The sequence below is a fragment of the Pieris napi genome, chromosome 2 (assembly GCF_905475465.1).
Source record: "Pieris napi chromosome 2, ilPieNapi1.2, whole genome shotgun sequence".
NCBI lineage: Eukaryota > Metazoa > Arthropoda > Insecta > Lepidoptera > Pieridae > Pieris > Pieris napi.
Window position 1 is genome coordinate 5883011 of NC_062235.1, and position 24339 is coordinate 5907349.

General features: G+C 34.2%; 1 protein-coding gene across 1 annotated transcript in view; it reads right to left on the reverse strand.

The window, feature by feature from the left end:
• Window positions 1–7931: 7931 nt before the first annotated feature.
• LOC125063044 (fatty acid synthase-like) overlaps window positions 7932–24339 on the reverse strand; it is a 43274-nt gene continuing 26866 nt past the window's right edge. The window contains exons 18-41 of the mRNA XM_047669259.1: window positions 24117–24226; window positions 23646–23836; window positions 19832–20001; window positions 19205–19468; window positions 18832–18952; window positions 18265–18555; window positions 17750–18193; window positions 17427–17597; window positions 16980–17110; window positions 16496–16646; window positions 16139–16310; window positions 15800–15912; window positions 15538–15699; window positions 15220–15348; window positions 15050–15129; window positions 14453–14608; window positions 13412–13663; window positions 11907–12060; window positions 10852–11056; window positions 10443–10593; window positions 10016–10193; window positions 9496–9672; window positions 9233–9335; window positions 7932–8942 (exon numbers count right to left, since the gene is read on the reverse strand). Of these exons, the coding sequence (XP_047525215.1) occupies window positions 8359–8942; window positions 9233–9335; window positions 9496–9672; window positions 10016–10193; window positions 10443–10593; window positions 10852–11056; window positions 11907–12060; window positions 13412–13663; window positions 14453–14608; window positions 15050–15129; window positions 15220–15348; window positions 15538–15699; window positions 15800–15912; window positions 16139–16310; window positions 16496–16646; window positions 16980–17110; window positions 17427–17597; window positions 17750–18193; window positions 18265–18555; window positions 18832–18952; window positions 19205–19468; window positions 19832–20001; window positions 23646–23836; window positions 24117–24226 (4660 nt within the window). The 3' untranslated portion in view covers window positions 7932–8358. The remainder of the gene's footprint in view (window positions 8943–9232; window positions 9336–9495; window positions 9673–10015; window positions 10194–10442; window positions 10594–10851; window positions 11057–11906; window positions 12061–13411; window positions 13664–14452; window positions 14609–15049; window positions 15130–15219; window positions 15349–15537; window positions 15700–15799; window positions 15913–16138; window positions 16311–16495; window positions 16647–16979; window positions 17111–17426; window positions 17598–17749; window positions 18194–18264; window positions 18556–18831; window positions 18953–19204; window positions 19469–19831; window positions 20002–23645; window positions 23837–24116; window positions 24227–24339) is intronic.

Here is a 24339-nt window from a genome sequence, read left to right on the forward strand (position 1 = left end):
CAAAGAGTTTTTAATGCATCATCTATATAAGTAAAAATGAATCGCCAAAACGTATGTACGCGCTTAAGCGGGCCATAAACGGACCGCATGTTGCAGTCAAAACCGACTGCAATATGCGGTCGCCGCACGGCGATCTGCAGTTTCCTTACTAAATTCATATTCGCAATACACGGACCGCTCGAGCAGTTCCTGAGCAGACCGCATGTTGCAGTCAGTCTTGACTGCAACATGCGGTCCGTCTATTGCCCGCTTTAACCTCCGAACTTCCTTATTATAATTATAGAAAAATAAAAACTGTCCCCTGAACATTTGTTAATATAAAAAACTTCATATTACGCATACAGTAATGTGTAATATGAAAAGGGACCGAGGTAGAATAGTGTATAGTCCATTTAAAGACGAAGGCTTAAGCAATAGCCTTAGGGTCTATTACATAAATGCTAGTAACTATCTGTAACAACGGGATGGCAGTGACTTTTGTACTCTATAAAATGTTTATCAATTTTTGATAGCGTAGCAGAAACAATGAAAATGCCGCATCTGTATATAATATTTTCACAATTTCGATACTAAAACCGGTCTTAATGTATTAACTGAACGTTATTGTGTAGTTGTAGGCAAATAGGCTGCCAATGTTGGAAAATACTGGTTTTGTTCAAAATACCATGATCCGCAATTTGAAATACAAATAAGTTGGTACAGAGGAGTATTCAGGGATCTCCAGCTTTTAACATTGTGTATAATATAGCTAGCTTAAAGCTACGCTAATTTTGGTTGTGCTTTTGGTTATTTCGCTTTACTTGGGATGATAGTTCCTCGTAAAATTACTTGTCATTAATTTACGTTATTTGTTTTAAAATAAGTGTTGTTTGCCATAGTCATTTTGAATGCTAATTTGCTATTTTAAAAGAGTACCGAGAGTTTTTTATGCCCGCTTTTTCTCTCGGCCTATACCCTCCGTTTTCATTGCCGATGAGTAGGGATGTCTACCGATTCAAATTTAATGACGTGGAATAAGTGATACCTGTATCTTATATTCCATAACAAAACTGTTATTAGGATTCACTTTTACAGCAAGCATGGTCAAAAGTGACAATTATATATGATTATTTACATTTAGTAAACGTTACTTTATTAAATTTCTTTAAAATGCTCGTTATACAAAGAAAGAAAGTCCGGATCTGTAGCAACTAATGCGAGCAACCCTTAAATTTCAATTTGAAACCTGCGTCGACTGGCGACCACTGATTGCGGATTACTTGTCAGTTGATCCTATCAACGTGTTTTGGTTTTCCCTTCAATAAATTTAATTATTTTTCGTTCACCTTTGTGGACATATTTTATGAATTCTGTTAAAAATATTTATAATACTCCTTGATATCGATGGTCGCATGGTGCGGCCTGCAGACAGTCCAAAGTGGCTCTGCCAGCAGTAAACCCGCAAGTGACAAAGCGACTAATAACCTTAAATAGAACCAACCTTAAAACAATGATAGGGACAATAACGGGTCATTGCCTCCTAAATAAACATATTTTTGTCCTAGGCGCGACAGACAGCCCCCTGTGCAGAGGCTGTTTCAGCGCAGAGGAAACAGTCACCCACGTCAGTCCTGGAGTGCGAGGCTGTGGCTAATCAACGTGAAAAAATCCTCGGAACGGTGAGGTCGCTCCGGGAAGCCTGTGAAGTGCCCAGGAGACTTCTGTGCTTCTGGCAGGAGCTAGGCTGGCTAAATTAGCCAGGACTCGTACGCACAACGGACCAATTACAAGTCTAATTGCGGAGAAAGGAGTCCTACTACCCTAACCCTAATCCTACTCCTTGATATCCACTATTTAACCACTCATTGATATACCTAGGTATAATTAGTTAAATTATTTTCACACAATTAACTTTAAAGAATAAACATAAACATTTCTAATATAACATAAAATATATTTTCAGCGCCGATTGATCTACAGTTGATCTTAAAAAATCCCTCTTGGCATTAATTTGCATATTCACAAACAAATAAATAAAATGAAATCCGAAAATTAAAAACCATGGCAGCGTTAAATGAAAATTCATTACCCAGGCACTCTTGATTGATAGAAGTTGAAAGCTAAACTCTACCTATCCATCGCATTGAAATAAACACGAACAGTAGAACTAGCCAATTTCAATTTCCAATCTGTTTTCCATTGATTGTAGATTAAGGTGTGTTTTTAGGCATCTACTTGGCGAATAGCGTTGATAGAAATATAGATAGATGGGAATTTTCCACACCGACAGAACAGGCTGCTTTATTTTAAACATGCCTACACATATTGCGATATGGTATTAATTATTTTATTTATAGTTGAATAATAGTATTATCATGATGCCTGTAGGTTGTAGTACGAAAAACTATTAAAATTGCTACTTAAAATATCTTCAAAAAAAAAATCTGCGGCGCTACAACCTCTTTAGGTCTTGGCCTCAGATTTCTGAATCTGTTTCATGATAATTTTTAAATCTAATAGTCAAGTAGCTGATAAGCCTCCAGTGCCTGACACACGCCGTCGACTTTTTGGGTCTAGGACATCTCGGTTTCCTCACGATATTTCCTTCACCGTTCGAGCAAATGTTAAATGCGCAAATAGAAAGAAAGTCCATTGGTACACAGCCGGGGCTCGAACCTACCTCAGCTATGCCGTATGAGAGTCGCACGCTGAAGCCACAAGGCCAACACCGCTAAAATATCTTCAAGTTTCATAAAAACATATCATTTATCTAGCCTTACTGAACAAAATATAGATAAACGGTTTATTCACAATTGATGATTTATAAATGTGTATTTCTAATAGTACTTTTACGGAATTATTTATAGTGATATCTTGAAAAATAAGAAATAAATAAAATAATTTATAAATTTATTTAAAAAAAAATTTATACTTTAAACTTAACTTATCATTTAGTTTCTTTCCATCAGGAGGTCGAATTAACTAATAGGACGCACACTTACGCACTGATGGTGTAAAATCTCTCAACATTGATTGAAACATTGGTCTAATCGGTGATGCCACGCTCTGTGGCATATGTAAATTTAAATCACTGTCTATTTTCGACCACAAATCTGGTTTATGTCATTCCATTCGAGTATGATAGGTCTATTAGCCGGCATTGTCAATTAAAACGTGTGGTGTAATTATTAATAACTGTTATGTACTCAACTATGTATGTACAATGAGCAGTGTTGGCCTAGTGGCTTCAGCGTGCGACTCTCATACCTGAGGTCGTAGGTTCGCGCCCCGGCTGTGCACCAATGGGCTTTCTTTCTTTGTGCGCATTTAACATTAAAAACATCGTGAGAACCGACATGTCTTAGACCCAAAAGTCGGCGGCGTGTGTCAGGCACTGGAGGCTGATCACCTACTTGCCTATTAGATTTAAAAATTATCATGAAACAGATTCAGAAATCTGAGGCCAAGACCTAAAAGAGGTTGTAGCGCCACTTTTTTTTATGTATGTACGATAAGAAATTTATGTTTCTAACGGTTACCTTTTAAATATACACAAATTGTTTTAAGATATGTATAGTATAATAACTATACTTTTATTATCATTTAAAACAGATTTTGAAATAGTAAGCCATCTTTTAGAAAATATATTAGTGACACGAATTAGTTTACAGGACTTTTTCGTGACGGCGTTAACAAAACAATGTTCTGAATGAAAATGTTAATAAGAAAACACGATTATTTTAACAAAGCCCTACAGATCGAATTAATTGAGGAAAACATAATTGTATTCGCGCAAACGTTGTTTGTGACAGGTGAAGAAGAAACAATGTAACCTATAGAACAATTATAACTGGGCTGTCTATAGTAAACAAAAATATTTCATTTTACTTATTTAAATCAATTTACAAATATTTACGACTCCTGGCTACCAAAGTTGGAAAGACCCGTGTCAGAGTAGCGAGTTCCTGTCGCTAAAACACAATTAAGTTTATATTCCACAAATACATAGTTGCCGAATTATTATACTTTTTTTATTTATTTTTATTTCTTTCGTGGGATGAGCAAATTTAAAATGAGAACATTATAAAATCTATGTTAAATATATTTATTATACACAAAAAGACTTAAAAATATGCATTCAAAGATAAAGTCTGTAAAAGCCTTTAGGTTTTCTTAGCAATTGAGACCGAGTCGGAGGCAACTACATGTCAACCCTTTCATTAGAGCACTCTCTCTAATGACGTCTTATGTGACTTTTGTATTTCAAAGACCACAGTCTACTAAATACACTTAAACAGACTGTTGGCTGCAGTCTTATTTTCTTTCGTAAATGAGGGGTTATTTGGAAAAACAGCCAATGTCAAAAGTAAAATAAAATAAGATTTTGATGTCTATGGTTAGCTTCATACTTTCCTCACAACATCCAAAATCTGATTTTAGACAAAACAACTTATGTCAGAAGTTATTGAAAGAACAAAATTCAATGCTATTGGGGAAAACTACCAATGTCTAATGAATTTTTGGAAGAACGGCCCAAGTCAAATGACATTGGTGTTTTTTACCAAAAAATGCTGGCAATATTTTTGAAAAAACTATTATATATTTAATATATAATACTTTTGTCAAGATTTATTTTAAAAAGAAAAAGTTTTTATGATATAAAAATAGGTAGTTCGTTTTTCAAAATACTGACGTCAACGTAAAAAATGCCCATTGATTTCTTTGATGCACTTGGCCCATTAAGTCATGTTTGTCTAACTTGAATTGACACAATTTTCTTTACTGTGTTTACTATGTGCTGTAAGACAAGACCCCGAACAAAAATGTGAAGGGTCGTACATCAATCATTTCTGTTTCTTTATTTACAGTTGTCATTAATCAGAAGGTTCCAAATTTGATTGCTTTATTGTGGCCTAATTCTTTGATAAATTATACTTCCATTTTTTTTGTATCGTAATTTAACAAAATATATTTGTGTGATAATTAAATATTTTTTAATATACTTTGCGAGATTTAAAGATCATGGTGGACTTCTACTGTTGCTGGCTATCAATCTTTGGCTATAAAAAATTATTGATAATTTGGGTTAACACTTATTACTATCATTTGTCAACAGACATCCCGAAAAGGATATTTTTCAGGTCTTTTTAAACTTTAAACTTAAACTACACGACAAGATTAGAGGACACTACAAAGAGCATTCAAATAGACAGTACAGACCTCACGAAGAGCTGAGTAGTGGAGTAATATTATGGAGTTGATACCCAAAAACTAGAAAAGGAAAAAGCATGAGATGGTGGTCAAGAGTTGGATGAGTAAGGGTCTGGAGGTGTAAGAGTCTGGAGAAGGTATCTGTCGGGATCAGACAAACGTAAGTTTGTTTTGTAATTGATTGTGTGTAAGAAAAAGGAACTTGCCCGAAATAAAGACTATTTTTATTAAACCAAAAACAAACGACAAACCTCTAGATTTCTGCAAGTTATGCATTATTTTTCATCACAGACAATAAAGTAAAAGATTATCTGTGACTGACATGTCAATATTGTGTCATGACAGTATTAACTGGATGTGTACAACGGAGAATGCATAAACGAGCTTCGGACTGGAACTTAGTCAAGTCGTTTTTCTTTAATATTGTTCAACACAAAAAAAGTTTTTTTTTTTATTTAATAGGCCGGCAACGCACTCGCGAGCCCTCTGGCATTGAGAGTGTCCATGGGCGGCGGTATCACTTAACATCAGGTGAGCCTCCTACCCGTTTGCCCCCCGTTCTATAAAAAAAAAAAAAAAACATATTTTGTCCTAATTATAAAAGGTATAAACACAGTGACAGTTGACAATCTCCTTTGCTGCAACAAGCAAAACTAATGTTTTTATTTATCAAAGTTAGCAGTAAACGAGGAAACTTGAGGCGAATTAACGAGTTCTACAGTTTGCTTTGTTTTTCTAGGATAAAATGGGATGCTAGTAAAATTAATGGTTTTTGTACTAGATTACTTGAAGCTACTGTAATTTATATATCGCTCATACGGGGAAATCTTCGTGAGGAAACCGACATGCTTTAAACCCAAAAACTCGATGGTGTGTGTGGCGGACAAATAATCACGAAGCAGATATACAAAGGCCTCTCTCTCTGAGGCCTAGCCCTAAAAGGTTGTAGCGCCACTGTTTTTTTACACAAGTATTTTTTGAAAACGCATACTTATATAATTCTTAGTTATAGTTATAATATAGATTTATTATTTTATGAAATTTTGTGTTTACTATCATTTAGCATATTATTATACAATAAATCTGCAAATTAACATAGTCTAAGTAATAGTGAAATAAATTAGGTGCCAGTCGTGGTTTCTAGTGAACTACCGCCTTAAAGAGTGTATGAAGGTGATATATTCGCGGAAGGTTTTACAAATTAGTGACGTCATACGAAGCTTCTTAGGCAAACCTTGTGTAGCACGTTAATGATGTTCTAACGGCCTACGTGCGCTTTCAGCCAAACTCATTCAAAGCTTACCTTTCACAATTTTTACCCCTATAACCTGTTTTCGAATCTCGAAACTATGTCGTGTTAAGCCGCAATTACATTACGAAATAAGTGGCATAAACGTGAAATCAGTTTCACAAAAGTAGTTTCGATATATGCGAACGTAATTTCGTAAAATGATTGGTGTCGTGAAATTCATAGTATCGCAGTAAACATGGCCCGTACTCGCGACCCACCTGGCATTGAGAGTGTCCATGAGCGGCTGACTATCGCTTAATATCAGGTCAGCCTGCAGCCTGTTTGGCCCGTCTAAAAAAATTGTTTGAGGACATTCAAATATTTTACGCTAACTTATTTCCCGAAGTAGGGGAACATTATGGTTAGTATACTCTTGTACACAGGGGGTAAATTACTCCAATCTATTTATGGAAACACTAAAGCGTCGTGGTGAGAGGACGATTTATTAGGGTCTACTGTTATGTCGTATTGACATGGTATACATTTAGGATTTAGTTTCGTGATACACGGATTTCTTCTTCGTAATCTTCATCACTGAAGGTCGTAAAATCCCTAACCGATACATCGACTTACTTCTTCCATACTGCTCTGTCCGCTTGTATTAAAGTCCACTATGGACAGGGACAAAAGGGACTTGATTTCGTCAGAGTCGATCTCGACTTCCTGGCAATAGGGACATAGTAGCTAAGCCCTTTAGATAGATGACGGTGTTAAGATGGTTGGGAAGCGACTTATTGGTTCTTTTTCCATGGTATTCGCAAAATTCAAAATGTCTGACGAGTCTGCCTTTAATCGACACGTTTCTGTGTTGCTATTATAATATTCAAGTCAATTTTTCATTGCTTCTGTAGAAAAGATATTAACTTATTAACTTGCAAACATATTTCCAACCATGCGTAAAAATCTAAGTAGAATGACAGGTGTCTGGTACAACAGGTAATATTACGGTATAATCCCTTTTTATTGTGTTGCTGTTCCACGCGTTAATTTGGTAGTAGCCTTTCTCGACAAATAAAATAATAATAAATCCGGATAAAATCCTAATCCACCACCGACAACACTGTCGACATATTCTCATACCTACCAAATACATATTAAAATTCAATGAACACGAGATTTTTGTATATGTGATTAAAGCGGGCCATAGACGGACCGCATGTTGCAGTCAAGACCGACTGCAATATGCGGTCGCCACACGGCGATCTGTAGTTTCCATACTAAATTCATATTCGCAATACACGGATCGCTCGAGCAGTTCCTGAGCAAACCGCATATTGCAGTCGGTCTTGACTGCAACATGCAGTCCCGTCTATGGCCCGCTTTAGATATACTGAATGACACGGATTCCATGTTGTAAGCTACCATCTCTGGGTTGAAAGTTAGTCTCTTATACGCTATGTACACTACTCGTGATCTGTTAGTTAAAAGGGGAGCGTAAATAAAATAACTGTTGTAATAAAATAGTTTATTTGTCTTTACCCAGAACATACCCAAGACTATCTTAAGAAATAAATAAAACGATTAAACAAGTTAACATTTACGTAATGATTATTTTTTTGGTACTGGTCTTCCGTTGGAAGAGATTAAATTATATAAGTAACACATATACTATCAGATCCATATTCGCTATAATTTATTTAGGTCCACCACATTATACATATTAAAAGTATTTATTACAACTTTCCCAAAATTGCAACAATAATGGCAAATACAATAATGACTAAAGATTAAATAGAGTAACTATGCGCTTCGTATAAATTTTCATGCACATCTAATTATAAATATTATCCCTATATCAATGTACGAAATTCCTTTATAAAAATTTCCTTACTCTAAAATAAGTTAGTATTTCCGGTTATATAATTAACAACAGTCCTTTATACTTGAACGGAGCGTTGCTTTTCAACCATACTTCTAACCACGTTGCTTTCTGTTTTCCCACTTGAGGCATCTTTCGTTATTAATCTATTAATAATGTTGGCACAGTCTTTGTTTTCGAGTATCGTATGATGGTTGCCTTCCAAAAAGTGTATTGTGACACCACCATCTGTTAGTTTGTCCAAACCATAATTATCCTCGACCACAAGGAACGGTGGATTCTCTTTCGGTCGCAGGAGAACTATTGGTGATTTAATTTTCTTGAAGCCCTCATTCTTGCAGTCGATAATTATTTTCAGTCTATTAAAGCAAGCAACTGAGATGTCGGCGATGAATTTATTGGAGTAATTGTGTTGGGCAGGGCAGACTTTGAGAGCGTACTTGATTCTGTCATCATATGCGTCGATTTCTTTTAGTCTATCCATTAGATCTGGGACAGCATGGTTGGGAGCTACCAAGTCAATGACGTGGCAAATGAGACTGTTCTGAAGCTGAGTGTCATTCTTAAAGTTCATTAACATCGTGAGGACCGAGTAGACGAAGTCAGGTGAACCGTCAACGAGGAATAACGTCCCTTGATGACCTGAAGGGAAAATCACAAATTACAATAGAATAAAAATTTTGGTACAATGCGATAAATGCCAGAATATCCGACTAAATCAAATGAAATTAAAAAAGCAGAAACAGAACACAATAATTAATACAAAAGCCATATTATTATCATACATAATGTTGGTAACATTAGTTCAGTTATTAAGTCGTCTCTGCAATGTCGTATTTCTGTAAAACCCTGTTTTATAGCAGTATCATAGTGTATGCGTTCGAAGATGTATGACTTGCATTAACGATGATCTCTTATATTCAAAGCAATACCTTCACTTTCAAGTCTCGCCGTGAGTTTAATGGCCGGCGTTGAACCAAAACTGTATCCGAGCAGGATGAAAGGCGTTCCTGGGTTGAGCCGAGATTTCATGGACTAAAAAGATAAAAATACATCTTACAATAAAGAAATAGAGGCACTATATCAATACAAAGCCAATCAAAGTAATAATGTTAAGGTTAAGATAAATGAGAAGGTATATGTAGATAATACAACCAATACACGATAGATTTATATTATTATGCAATCATCTTACTGTGTAAAGTCTTTCCACCATGCTATCGATGTTGTCGTTTTGGTTCTCTGTGCCGAATTGTAGGACGCAACACTTGACTTTGAGCCTCTTACAAAGCGGTTTCATGGTGGAGGCCGTTCCTTCCAGACCCGGTAAAAGGAACATCACCTTTTCATCTTCGTGTATCGTTACGTCCGTCTGTCAGAGGAAGTACATAATGTTAATGGAGTTACACAAATTTATAGTTTTTCTTGTTTTATGAGTTAGGAACTACGCCCTTTAATATAAAAAGTTTACAATAGATTTTGGTATTAGTTATATACAACACCAGATTGGATTATCGATTTTATCACCCTCCTAGTATAAAAATTATGATTTAAAAAATCTTTATTATACTGTAGAATTGTAGATATATAGAATTGTGTATGTAGAATATAATAGAATGGGTAATGATGTTATTTTTAGGAATTACGAACTAGTTTTGTATAAGACTTTTGAAAAATAAATTTAACCGTCTAAAATACAAAGTAAAAGTATATACCTCAGTGCCATCGCTGACCATAGTCGGCATGTATACGAAGGGTTCTGAAACCACTTTCTCATCACCAAGGTTTCTCATTAAAACACGGAAGCCAATTGCAGTAGAATCAGTAGTAACCGGTTGAGCGGCCACTGCTGTGGAAGAAGCTGCTTCTCTTTGGGCTGTTAATTCTACTAATCTGGAAGAAATAATTATTCTATTGTTTAGACCAAAGAAATATTTTCTCTTCATACCATGCCGTACCACGATTGAAATATCTTCTATTAAAAATACGTTTTCATACAACTTTATTTTTTTATTTATAATTTACGCCCTAGAACTTATCAAACTATTTTGCGTAAATATTAGACAAGCCACGAACTGCAAGAGGGCGTGAATATTAGTTAGCTGTTAGTAAATGATGACAATATACTATATATTAATGTACCTGGCGAAAGTCAAAGTTCTAATGTCTTGAGCAGTTAGGAAGACTTCAAATTCTCTCTCAAGTGTCTGTTTGATTTCCACTGCCATCATACTGTCCATACCCAGCTCGGCAAGTGATACTTGTTGGGAAACAGTCTTAAGATCCTTGATACCTGTTGGATATAGTATAAAAAATTATTTCAATTCTAATTTACGAACTTTTTGTTTATAATTAATCGCATTCAACACATTCTGGCATTACATCATAACTTTAAGCATGTTTCCTTAATTCAATCTCAAATTCTATTGATTCACAATTTTAGTGGAATAAAAGAAGTGATTAGAAATATTCATTAAACCAAAGCTTACCTTATTTTATTTGATACAAAATTCGTCGAAACACGAACATATTAATTGTAAAAAATCCTTACCCATAATCTGTGCGACAGCATCCACAATATTTCCACATCCCGATCCTCCAGCCTTCTTCTCAGCCACAACAATAGAAGAAACGATAACCGCGTCCTGTTTAAGGAACTTGTCCAGTGAAAGGAGACAAGAAGAGATTCTTTGCTGAAGAGTTCCACCAATTTCCAATTGAACGTCTTCATCTTGCATATCTGCTACTAGACCCACCTGAAAGTAGGAAAAGAAAACAAATAATTATAAGAAAACAAATACATTATGTCAAAAAATAAAAATTTTCCTTCCCGGAACCCATCCACTAACACTTGAACTTTATGATATGGTATTAAAGTTCAAATTGACTTTTTAAGTATTATTACGAATATTATGTATGGGAATATAGAAAAGTGTTGTTTTTAGAACCATCCTCGTACTTCAAAGAATATTATAAAAAAAGAATTGGCCAAATCGGTCAAGCCGTTTTCATTTTATGTCGTGAGAACGGAAAACGGGTTTCATTTTTATATATATAGATAATAGGGAACAGTTTTACCGTCATAACATGATAAGGAGGATATGGATTAAGAACATTTTATGACGTAATGTTTCAGAGTCATTAAGGAATGTTTGTTATTCCAGAATATTTTCGAAAATTTCAACGCTTTAATTAGGTCTTAACGCACAAGTGCTTATTTTAACTAACGTGCATTAATCAAGCCCCTTACCGACTGCAACTCATGTCAAAGCGTAGGGTGTTAGGTACCAAAGAATCCAGGTCGCAATGCAACGCAAAGGCTTTTTATAACTAATGAGTTTCGGGGAATTGATGCAAATTATGTTTCAACGAAATTTTAAATATCGAATATATTTGAAAATGTTCGACTTTTTATAGAGATACTTCAAAAGATGTTGTTTTGTTTTGTGCGAAAAAAATTAAATAAAGTTATTATTGTTTTATATTATAATGACGTAGTACCAATACTTAGTTTATAGGCGACATTGATATGTGAATAAAGTAGTAACTACCTACTACTATGTAATTTCTATTTAATAAATAAAAGCAGTATGTAATAGTACTTACGTCTCCAACAGCGCCCCATTGAACAGCAAGCGCCGGTAGTCCCAACTTTTTCCTCCACTCACAGATCCTCTCCATCACGGAGTTGGAGAAACCGTAGTTCGTTTGACCAGCATTTCCACGCCCGCAAGACACCGATGAGAATATTACGAAGTCCCTGTTACAAAGATTAAGCTTTTGACAGTGCAATTTTAGGAATTTTCTTTATTGGATGTGGGCTCCAATAAGATAAGAAAAGTGATCAGTGTTTAAAGTTTTCTTACTGCTAAATAAATCACAAAACACAGCCGATCAGAAACATCGGCCATCCTGTCTTTCAATAGGTTCTGATGTTGGTTTCTTTTTTGCTTAAACTCCTCTCAATGCTGAATCTCTTTATCAGCGAAAAATATATTTAAACACTGTTTAAACACTTGATAGACGTTTAACGGTAGGTTCAAATTCAAAGGTGTCAAATTCTCTCAATTTTTATGATGTTTACGTTTAATTTGCAGTGACTACACCTCAAATTTATGAAATAAGTATTTTAAGTGATATAACAACTGTTATTTCCTTAAATACTTTAAATTGTGGGAATAAAGCGAGGCCGAGAGTTTTGTTTACTCGTCCTGTCTATCTAGTTCATAACTTTGTGTACTTTTACAAAGTTCAAAGTAAAAACTTCGTCGACGCTATTTACGCAATTCGCAAAGTAAAATAGTAAAAGTAAAATGTTTTAGACGTATAAAAAGTTTTATTGATTTGAAAACTTGATTGATTGCAAAGTTAAATCCAACTCGGTCACATATTGCGATGATCATTCAAAAGTTTTGTCAAATATACTCTATATTTGCTTTTAAATTTATTAAATCCTTTTTAAACTCGTTCGTTCGTTTAAGTTTAAATGAAAAAATAAAGTTCGGTAAAATGAATAAAAAGGCGTCTTAAAATTTATACATTATTAGTTTTTCTAACAAACCGACAAATACTTAATTCATAAGTAGCATTTGTATTACACAATGCTCATTAAAATGTTAGCTAAATATCAAAATGTAGGGAATTTGTTAACAAATTATTTATTGCCCCCGGCTGAAGTTGAAGGGTCAGATTACAAAAACGTTAGTTTTCTACCACAGTTTAACGTTTGTTATGAATTATTGGTGGACTTTGGCGTGTTGTTATTTATTCGGGAGAGTTTTCAATTAGTTTTAGGATCGCATGGTGTGTAATGAATCAAAACAGGTGAATGTTGTCTTGACACTGAATTGCATTAACAATTTTAAATAGTGATTTTAACATGAATAGATCCAATCATATTCAATTTATAGATTTTGTTAGTTGCATCATAATATTATTTTATCATTTCACTAACATATAGTTAGTGAAATCAATTGTTTTTTTTTGTTTACGCATTGTTGACGCATTTTAAATAATTTTATTTTAAATATACAAAGCCCTTAAACCATGGAACATGAACAATTTGATATTCTAATCAGATGAAACTTTGAAGGAAAATGTAAATAACTTACTTCAATTTCGGGCAAAGTTTCTTCGAGTACTTGTCCAAGTTCAATGTAGCTTGTGCTTTAGGTCCGTATGAGGCCTTAAAAGTATCGGGGTTTTGGTTTTGGAAGATTGAGTCTTTGAGCACTACGGCTAAGTTGAAAATTGCTTCTACAGGGCCCATGGTGGCTGCCATTTTCAGCATATTTTCACAGCCTTCGTCTGTTGTGATATCGTGGGTTGAGATCTGCACGTCAGCGCCGTAACCAGCCCACGCTCTGTAAATAATGGTAATATACGTATAATATTAGTATGGCATTCATATTACGTTACCTTACCAAGTATTAAATAGGGCCATATTATAATTGAACGGGTTATACATATTTTTAAATTCAATTTGATTATAATGTTTAATTAGGAACACATAAAATGTAACTGGGGCTTGCGTATTACCAATTAATAATATTATTGTAAAATATTTCAATTTAAAATTATAGTATGTTTTAAATTTACATACAATACTAAATATGGTCAATTGTAAATCTAAAGCTAAAACCGTTGTACCTTTGACCTTTAAGATGAGCTAAACCCTACGTTACATTATAAACTAACCCCAGAGCTGGTGATTTCCACACTCAGCGTATAAGGTACATACGGACCATACTTTTTTAAATTTGTTTTAATTTTTAATATAACAATTTAATAATAACAATTTAATATTGTTATTATTATTATTACTAGATAATATGTAGGTTAAAAAAATACTGTATATTTGTTTAATTAGAAAAATTAGAGTACAATATATACTAGATTTGTTTTATAAAATATGACTATTTTTTAAAAGACAAAAGTCACAATATTCAAGTTTCAGACCAACCTACTCACGAGGCGGACGTTTTGCATTTTTTATTGCTTGCATTTAATATAAAACATTCAATTAATGTTTATATAATATTAATTTATTTTTCTTATTATGTATCTATGTTATATTCAAATTTACTAATTTAATAGTGTTATGATTCTGATTCACTGAGATAACGCTATGAACAATCACGACATACACTTACCTCATTCTGGATGCTTGGTAACCATTAGAGATGCCTTTTCTAGACGTGAGAAGCACTTTTCTCGCTCCTCTAAGGATTAGCCAATCTGCTAACTCCAGACCGAAACCACCCAGACCTCCCACCACAACGTAACACATGTCGTCTTGACACATGTATCTGCGGCACAAAATAATATTCAAAAGATGTAGACGAAATTCATATTGCAAAAATATATCTAATGTAATAATAAGAAATAAATAGTATAAATAAGTTGTTAATAATTTACTTATAACATTTGTTGTTTTTCTAATTTGTTTTTAATAATTTTTATAATTACTTTGAAGGGTAAGAAAATTGTAAATACTGAATACTTGAGTGTAAATAAGTACAAAGTTTAATTGAATATAATAATAGCGAATATTTTTTATCATTTAAATTTGCTGAGTCTCTTGCCAGATTAAAGTGATTTATTTATCACACTTTTCATCAAAGCGAAGCGAAGAGAAGTACATAAAGACGAAGATAAAACCAACAAAAGAATTGTAAATCGTATGATCATAAAAATATTATAACTATATCGTTATTTGATATTTGTATCCATTATTTATTTATATTTACCTGGGCAAAACATCGACTGGCATGTAAGTAGGCTTCACTGGGCGGTTAGTTCGTTCTTCATCACGGATCTTAATGATTACCTGCAAAATAAAAAAGATAATGGGATTAGCATAATTATACATATTTATACTACACATACATAATGTATTAAATAGTATACTACTATTTACCTTTCCAATATGCTTTCCAGCCGCCATGTACCTAAAGGCACTTTCGACTTCGTTCTTCTGGAACGTACAGTACGTCAGGGGACGGACCGCACCACTTTCAATTCCCGACATTAGGAGATCTTGCAACTTCTGTATAAAGCAAATTATTATATAACAATATAAAAAAAATAGAGAGCTATACGGCAACATTAAACACTTAAGGGAAAATATTTGTATAAAAATTCGTAAAGCTATTATTCTTTTTAGCTATTAGATATTCAAATTTGACTTTAATATTTGTTCATTAAAATATACAGTATTTTGAATGTAATAACAAACCTTTCTGAAGTCAAAGCTCTGGTCGAAGATGTAGTCCAACATAATTCCGTGGAAGGAGGTCTCTTTGAGGAAGAAGTACATCCCGATGGGAGTGTTGTTACTGATGTCGAATTTACCGATTTCAAGGAAACGACCGCGGTAGCCGAGACAACGGACTGAGGCCTGATAAAATACATTTATTACAGTTAGATAAGTTTGTATAATTCCGGGAGATCTCATCTAAGTCACGCCTAACTAAAGCAACTCAAAGATATGTAAATACCTGCAGTTTGTCATCAGACAAAGAGTTGAGTACCATATCAACTCCCTTGCCGTTAGTCTCCCGTCGGATCATGTCTTCGAATGAGGTGTCACGAGAGTTACCGATGTGACTGTCTGAGAAAGTCACCACATTTCCCACGTTAAAATAATAATTCAACAACTTTAAGAAGACACGATAATCAAATTATCAAAGAATACGTAACCTAATACTCCCTAATGTTAGGTTTATTTATTTATTTGGAAACAAAACAGATACCATAAAAATAAAACATAAAATAAACACATTGGATGTATCCACAAAAAGTTTAACTTATAAAAAATATATACTCGTATATCTAACCTTTAAGTTGCGGGAAAAGTTTTTTGATGAAGGCTCTCTTCTCAGCTGTACCCACGGTAGTGAATACCTCACAGCCATAATGCAACGCCACATTGATCGCGGCTTGACCCACACCTCCAGAACCAGCGTGGATCAAAACTGATTCACCGCGTTGCATTTGACCCACCATGACCTATACAGGAAGCATTTTAAAATATGCTTACAATTGAATTAGTTACTTATTAAAGCGCTGTGTTTAACAATAAGTTAACTTGAATAATTCATTAAATATAAATAAAAATTAAACATTCAAAATACTTTTTGTAAGCGTTATACTTATTATTTAGAATGTTAAATTCCTTAGTAAATAAGACTTACCATAGCATAGTAAACGGTGCCGTAGGCTACTGGTACTGAAGCAGCCTCCTCGAAGGTCCATTCATTAGGGATGCACCACATGAGAGCTCGGTCTCCCTCTACCATATTTGCCATACCGCTGTTACGGACCATAGCCATTACCCGGGAACCACTGTTGCGAGTAATTGGATGAGTAAGATTTATTATTTCTAGACTAAGTATCTTTTTTGTTCACTATGACTAGACTATGTGTTTTTTTTGTTTGTATGTTTTTGTTGTTAATTATTTTTATAATTACAAAACATTAATAGTTTTGGGTTAAAAAACAATAACTAATAGCGCTTCAACCCCTCTTGGCTTCAGATTTCTGTATATTTTTGTTGTTTAAAATTCATTATAGGTTATTACTACTTTCATAGAAAGCCGATCACCTAATCAGACTCCTGTGCCTCTCAGGTATTTTGTATAATAAATACTACTACTACTAAATTAATAAAAGCCTTACTTAGGTGTTCTGCCGACGATTTCGAAACCTTGCACGCACTCTTGCGCAAGACGGCCTCGTGCGACGGCGTCCACTGTGACTCGACCCATAGCTGTCATTACGTCACGGAAGTTCAGCGCTGCACAATAGACCTGTCGAAATATTCATTTTTAGATTTAATAAGTATATCTTATTTTTTATAATATTATGTAGTCTTGTTCGGATTCATATCATAAAGTTAGGTAAATTTGTTATACCCTACACACGCATTTTAAACCAAAAAAAAAGGAATCAATTGTGTCGTTTTCGTAGATATATAATTTGTGAATAAAAGTGGTGCATATAGAGGATTATAATAATTAAACATCTGTTAAAATAAGTCATAAACCACGATGCCATATTATGAGAATATGCAATAGACAATCGAATATAATTTCATAAACTAATTAATATTAAATTGTAACTTACATGAATAAGAACACTATCTGGGTTCTTGAAAATCTGATTCTGTCTAATTGGTCCTTCGAGCCATTTGAGCGAAGAAAGGTCTCCGATAGTGGTTGTGTTAACGAATCCGTGGCTTGCGCTAACTGTTTCTAAGTCTCCTAGTAATAAGTGACGGTAGCTTCCCCATTGGCCCTAAAATATTTCATTATTTAACACATATATATATACTTTTAGCAATAAAATTTTAATTTTGCTTCCCATCAATTAATATATGATAGATACTCACATATATACTGAAAGCATCATTCGTTTTTTTTATTAGTTTACAGATATTAAAGACTTACATCTTGATAAATATTAATGGCCAAATCCTTATCCAACTGCTCTTCATAGAATTCCAAATCAGGATTGAATGTTGGAGCGGCAGGGTCAGCGATTAGCAAACCATATACAACCTCGCCACCCGGCTCCCTTCTTAAACAATTCACAAGACCCAAAAGTCCGTTGAGTGCCTCATCTTGGTTATAAATGACAATTTTCTGGCCCGACTTCAATTCTTCCTTAACTTGTTCAATCCACGCGTATGATTGATCGGCTGTTTTAACATGAATGAATTTTGCTGGTTTGGCACCGACACGTTTTCTAAATAGCACCAAGTATTCAACACCAGTATCTTGAATAGTAACGATATCGTATTTATCGGCGTGGTCTTTAGGGTTTGGACGTTGCTTTTCACGGCTGATTATAAAACATTTGTCTCGCAGTGTTGATATAGCTTGTTGCAGGACCTAGATGAAAAAACGTTTTAAGAACACAAGAATTGTCGTTTTATAATAATATGAGTATGCATTTTACCTACCTCAGGTCTGTTCAGAAGATTAGCACCAATAAATAAGACTGTGTTGCTTTCTCCAGCAACCTTCTTATTTTCAACAACTATGTGCGATGGCATTTCAATAGTATCTTCTGAGATAAGTAATAGTTCTGGTTGTATAAGAGGTAAGTCTTCAAGAACGTCGCTAACTTTTTCTATAATTGGTTCGTAGCCGTTCGTTTTGTATTCCTCATCGACGAATTCAATACTTTTTACTTTGAATGTTTGGATATTCTCGAGAATGAGTTGTATGTTGGCTCTGAGTATGTCTTCGACCTATGTATAAAAGTACGGACCATAATCAGTTTTTTACTCGTTTATTGTTTAAAAGCTTAATTATTGCATAATCCAATGGTTTAAACATTTCATCCCATAAGCCACTTTTTTAATATCCTAGGATATTTAGTATTATTTATTACTGTGCAACATTAAAACAAAAGCGACATAAAATAATTAGACTTTTTGAAAGGGCCGTAGTTATACTTAAAGACGAAAACTGTAAATTGAATTCTAAAATGAACTATAGAAATGAAGTACTGTAGTATATCATACCGTCATCTTAGTTTTTGCACAGTTAGGTACAAATATGTTCTTCTCCAAAACAGGAACACCAAGAGGGATTTTTCTGGAGATAGGAGAAGCGTGGAGGCCACGGACTTCGACACCACCGGCTCTAAATACGGATGATAGGTTTTGTGCAAATAGAATGTTCTCTTAATTTCTTTATGTCATTGACATATGAGGTATTTCCTTGACTAGTAAACTTAGGTATGAGTTAATATTGTACAAAAACTACAAAATATAAATATTAAATATCCATTCGTCCATGTGACATATCTAGAATTGTTAGTCAAGAGATTTGAATCTTGTATAATCAAACAATTAGTGACCTAATCGAGGATTATACATATTTACAATGAATTACCTGACAACATCCACATCTGGGTACACTCGTACTTCGAACGATTGCCTATCCGATACTTGATTCATTTTCGATACCGCGTCATAATGCATTGTGGCGTCTATGCAGAGTTTCTCAATTCTGGTCGGTACAAAGAGACCACGGGTGTCGTTCCCGACGATCTTGAGCTGCAACATGCAGTCCATGAAGCAGACCCAGTTGTTGACCCAAGCGACACGACCCCGAGTTCCTTCGATGTTGCAACCAATCACACCTCGGAAGAGACCGCTGAAAAAAGTGCAATAGAATATATTTATATTGGATGCTTAGGGATGATAAGAGAATATTAGCGACTTTTGACATTTAAAAAGAAATATGTGTACATATATATTTAAAAGATTTTAGCCATATTTTAATCGTAATGTTAATGGCTCAAATTTAGTCGATTATCTGACTGAAAGTGTTTTTGTTTTTAAGAAATGGTGGATTGTTATTTTTAAGTTTATTATAAGCAGATGTACTGAATGTGAAACTAGCAGGGTAAATGTTGATAAACTTCGTACATAAATGATGAAGGAGGAAGCTCCCATTTTTAAAGTTCCTTCTAAAACTTCTGGAGTCTTAAAGGTTAGAATGATATGCAATGTTTACCTGTATTGATAGCCTCTCAATCTCAACTCCTTGTAGAAGTCTTTAGTGAGCATGTGCTTCACGTTTGCTCCAGTGTCTTCAGGTGCTGCTTGGAGCACACGGTAGTCCTTGCCAACGTTCTTCTTTGCGTAGATGCGACCAGATACAATAGATGCACCGCTCTCGACAATCTAAACAGAATATTCATTTCTATTTTAAGCAAATCTACTGTGGAGGAATGCCGATTTTCCTTCAACCTAAACGGAGGTTTGACCAGTCCAACCATTGATTGTCTGGAACTTGAATATAACCATTACGGTCGGAATAACTTCGTTAGCGCTTTTCAGGATATGCCGTCATCGCTGTGTAGTCTCAGTAGATGTCTTCGAACCTATTCACTTGATGTATGTAGAATTAGTTGAGTATGAGATTTTTTAATGAAGACTCAAGTTCCTCACGAAAAGACCTAATAAGCAGCTCTTACTTATTACACCAAAATATAGCAGGACTTCTTAGCAAACTTGATTCTATTGAACTAAATCTTAGCGAAATCAGGCACACTAAAAATACTACTCCTAAAATTTTATGTTTTTCTGAAACTTTTGTAAGAAGAGGCGATGAAAGTAACATGAATCTGAAGAATTTTAAGTTAGCCTCATCATTTAGTCGGCTAAATAAAAAGCGTGGCGGGGTATGTATTTTCATAGATAAATCTCTCGATATCTCGCCGCTTAGTTTTTGCAACGACATATCAATAGAAAAAACATTTGAATGTTGTGGCACAATAGTACCCGCAATTCAATGCATAATAATTTGTATTTACAGAACGCCCGATTCTGACGTATATAGTTTTTTTAATATATTTCAAACCCTTTTGCATAAATTAAAAAATAAAAAACAGCGAATTATTTTATGTGGTGACATGAATATAGACATTTTAAAGATAAACAATATAACTATGAATTACAATGACATTCTATCAAATTATAACTTGAAACACTTTATTAACGAACCGACTAGAAATTTATCTTGTATTGACCATATATTGAGTAATATTAAGGGTGCTAAAGGCGAAACACTCCGTTTATATATGTCAGATCATGATACGTGCCAAATATTAAGGTTTCCCGTCACAAAAACAAAGCCAATTATCTTAAAGTGGTGTATATTTAGAAGAGATTACTGCTCTGAAAACATGAAAAAGTTTCGGGAATGCCTTTCAAATTTGTCCTGGAGCGAGGTATATGAAGAAAGTTCTTGCGATAAAGCTTTCCAAATTTTTCATGACAATTTATCATTATTTTTTTATCTCTGCTTTCCAGTTATTAAAGTTAATGTTAACAATAAAATGACAACACCCAAGTGGATCACACCAGGGCTTAGAATCTCTAGTAGGCGTAAGAGACAACTTACTTTTAAATATTTTAAAACGAAAACAAATGAAAATAAACAAGCATACAAAAAATATAACAATTATCTCAAAAAATGCGTTGTAGCATCGAAAAAATACACACATTTCGCGTATCTACAAAACGCAAAAAATAAATCTCGTGCAACTTGGCATATTATAAAAGACCAACTAGACCAGAATCGAAGTCCTATAGTTGCCAATAAAATCTTAAATGATAATAATCAATTGATATCTGATCCAAATGAAATAGCGAATTTATTTAACAACTATTACATAAATAATAAAACAATTAAGAAACCTAGCACTAATCTTCAAAACGTTCATTCTGTAAACCCATCCTTATTTCTAACTCCTTGTTCATGTGACGAAGTTTTCAAAGCTATAAATAATCTTAATAATACTAAAGCAGCAGGTTATGACTCAATAACAACAGAAGTGTTAAAATTCTCCTCACAACAACTAGCAAGTATCCTTACCCATCTCATAAATTTATCTTTCACACAGGGTATTTTTCCCAGTTCTTTAAAATTATCAATAGTTAAACCTATGTTTAAAAAGGGTAATACAGAGGATATTAGAAACTACAGACCTATAACTTTAATACCAACTTTAGCTAAAGTGTTGGAAAAACTTATGTACAATAGGTTGAGCTCTTTTTTAGGCAAATTCAATGTTATAAATGATGAACAGTACGGTTTTCAAAGAGGTAAAAATACTATCCTAGCAGCTTTCTCTTTAGTTAAGGCAATTGTAGAACATATCGATAGGCGCAAGCAGGTATCTGTAGTTTTTTTTGACATGAGCCAAGCTTTTGATTGCGTAGACTACAACATTCTTCTTCAAAAGTGTAGACTTTACGGAATCCGAGGATTGCCTTTAAATTGGCTGGAAAGTTACCTAACCGGTCGTAAACAATATGTTGAAATCACACATACTTCATCTCCTAAACATATTGAAAGGGGGTACAAGTCTGTGGCTATAGATTGCAATAAAGGCGTTCCTCAAGGGAGCATACTGGGCCCATTGCTGTTTCTTCTGTACATTAATGATTTACCAAATTTGGTTACTAATAAATGCATTCTTTACGCGGATGATATCTCAGTGGTAGTGTCGAATGATACTACGCGTAACCACGAATCATTATTGAATGAAACAATAAAGAATGTCACGGAATGGTTGGAAATTAATAATTTAAGTGTAAATGTAAAAAAAACCAATTTTATACAATTTCGGAACTATAATAATTGCAGACCTAATAACCTCAAAATCAATTATAAAAACAAGTCAATTGAAGAAGTTGCATCCACCAAGTTTCTAGGCATAACACTAGACCAAAATCTTAATTGGAAACAACATATTTTAACGATATGCACGCACCTCAATAAATTTGTCTTTGCTTTGAGTCGAACTCGCAAAGTAGCTTCAAAACACGCAGCAATTATTGCTTATCACGGCTATGTTGCCTCAGTTTTGCGCTATGGTATCCTTTTATGGGGAAATTCGGTAGATGTGAGTAAAGTTTTTATTACTCAGAAAAAATGTATTAGGGCTATCATGGGCGTTGGACCTCTTATGAGCTGTAGGCCAATTTTCCACGAACTCGGTATTCTGACAGTAGGTACCAAGTTTGTATATCTTGGAAGCAGTTATGACTGTCAAAAAGTATCCAAAACTATTTAATACTTACAATGAAACTTGCTTATATATACCGAGGGATCCAACACGGCTGCGGGTGCCTGCATGTTGCACCGCGCTATATTCTAAAAATTGTAACGCCATGGCTATAAGAATATTTAATCACCTTCCCAGAAGTTATAGATCGCTGTCATGTAATGTTTTCAAGGGGAAGGTGATTGGGTTTCTAAAGTCAAGGTGCTTTTATAGCGTAGGCGAATATTTGGCCTATAAGTTTGACAACAATTGATTATAAATAGCTTGACGTATTATCATGACATTATGTTAATGTTTTTATTATATGACATAGCAAAAATTTATGACATTTGCATGCCTATTTATATATGGCTGATTGTCCGGATATAAAAAATAAATAATGTGATTATAAAATCACATAAGGTTTGATTGTAATATAGTAAAATTCTAATTGTTAATTATGTAAGATAAATTTGCACGCCATTGTGTGTGGCAGAATATGCGGAGTTAAGATTGTACAACCATAAGATTTTTATACCATATTCTTGCAAATAAATGATTATTATTATTATTATTATTATTATGAGTTTGTGTATTCAATCGATCGAAATATATGTATAACTACGATGACAAAATCCTTTCCATGATTTACTTAATTTCAATTTAACTGGCGCGACGGGCTTAGGGTCGATATATCATGAAACACAACTTTGGAAGTAACACAGGCACATTTTTTTTTAGAGTATCTACTTAATAATATTTGAATGAACTCACTTCGAAGTTTCCGCTGCCTTTCTGTATCATGACGATGAATTCCAGGTTACCCTCTTTAGGTATTGGAGTAGCACGCTGGAACCGTACATTTTCGAAGACCACAGATATTTCGGTGTATAGCTCTCCCATTATCATACCAAGAGTCTCCCATACCATCACAAGGTAACCAGTTGCTGGGTATAGGTTCCGACCTATCCAATACAATCACTGATGTTAGTAAGTTTGTTCAAACAAATAATCAAATTTTGAAATAGTGTTAGACTCAATAACATCATATTGGCGATTTGTCTTTTCAGTTATCACGCGCTGTTTCTAGATCAGACTGTATATAGATTAAAAAACTAAGTTCATTTTAGGAGAAAAACAGGACGGAGATATTTTTAACAAAATTGATAATTACCTACTACCTAAACCTTTGTCTGCGTAGAATAATTAGTTCTTTCTGTTCCAGCAATAGAAATCCATTCTTACCGTCAATAACGTGTCCGGCCATATATTCACTGTCCTCATCGACGATCGACATCCTGACCGTACGTTCTCCAGACTTCATCTTCTCTTGAGCGCGGTATGAGGTCACGTACCTGTAAAAAATAATGTGATATATCTATCTCAATATTTTTAAGCTATTGCATAGATTTTATCGCGGGCTTTGAGCGCAGCGACCGAATCAAGAAATTCCGTAACGAAATAAACC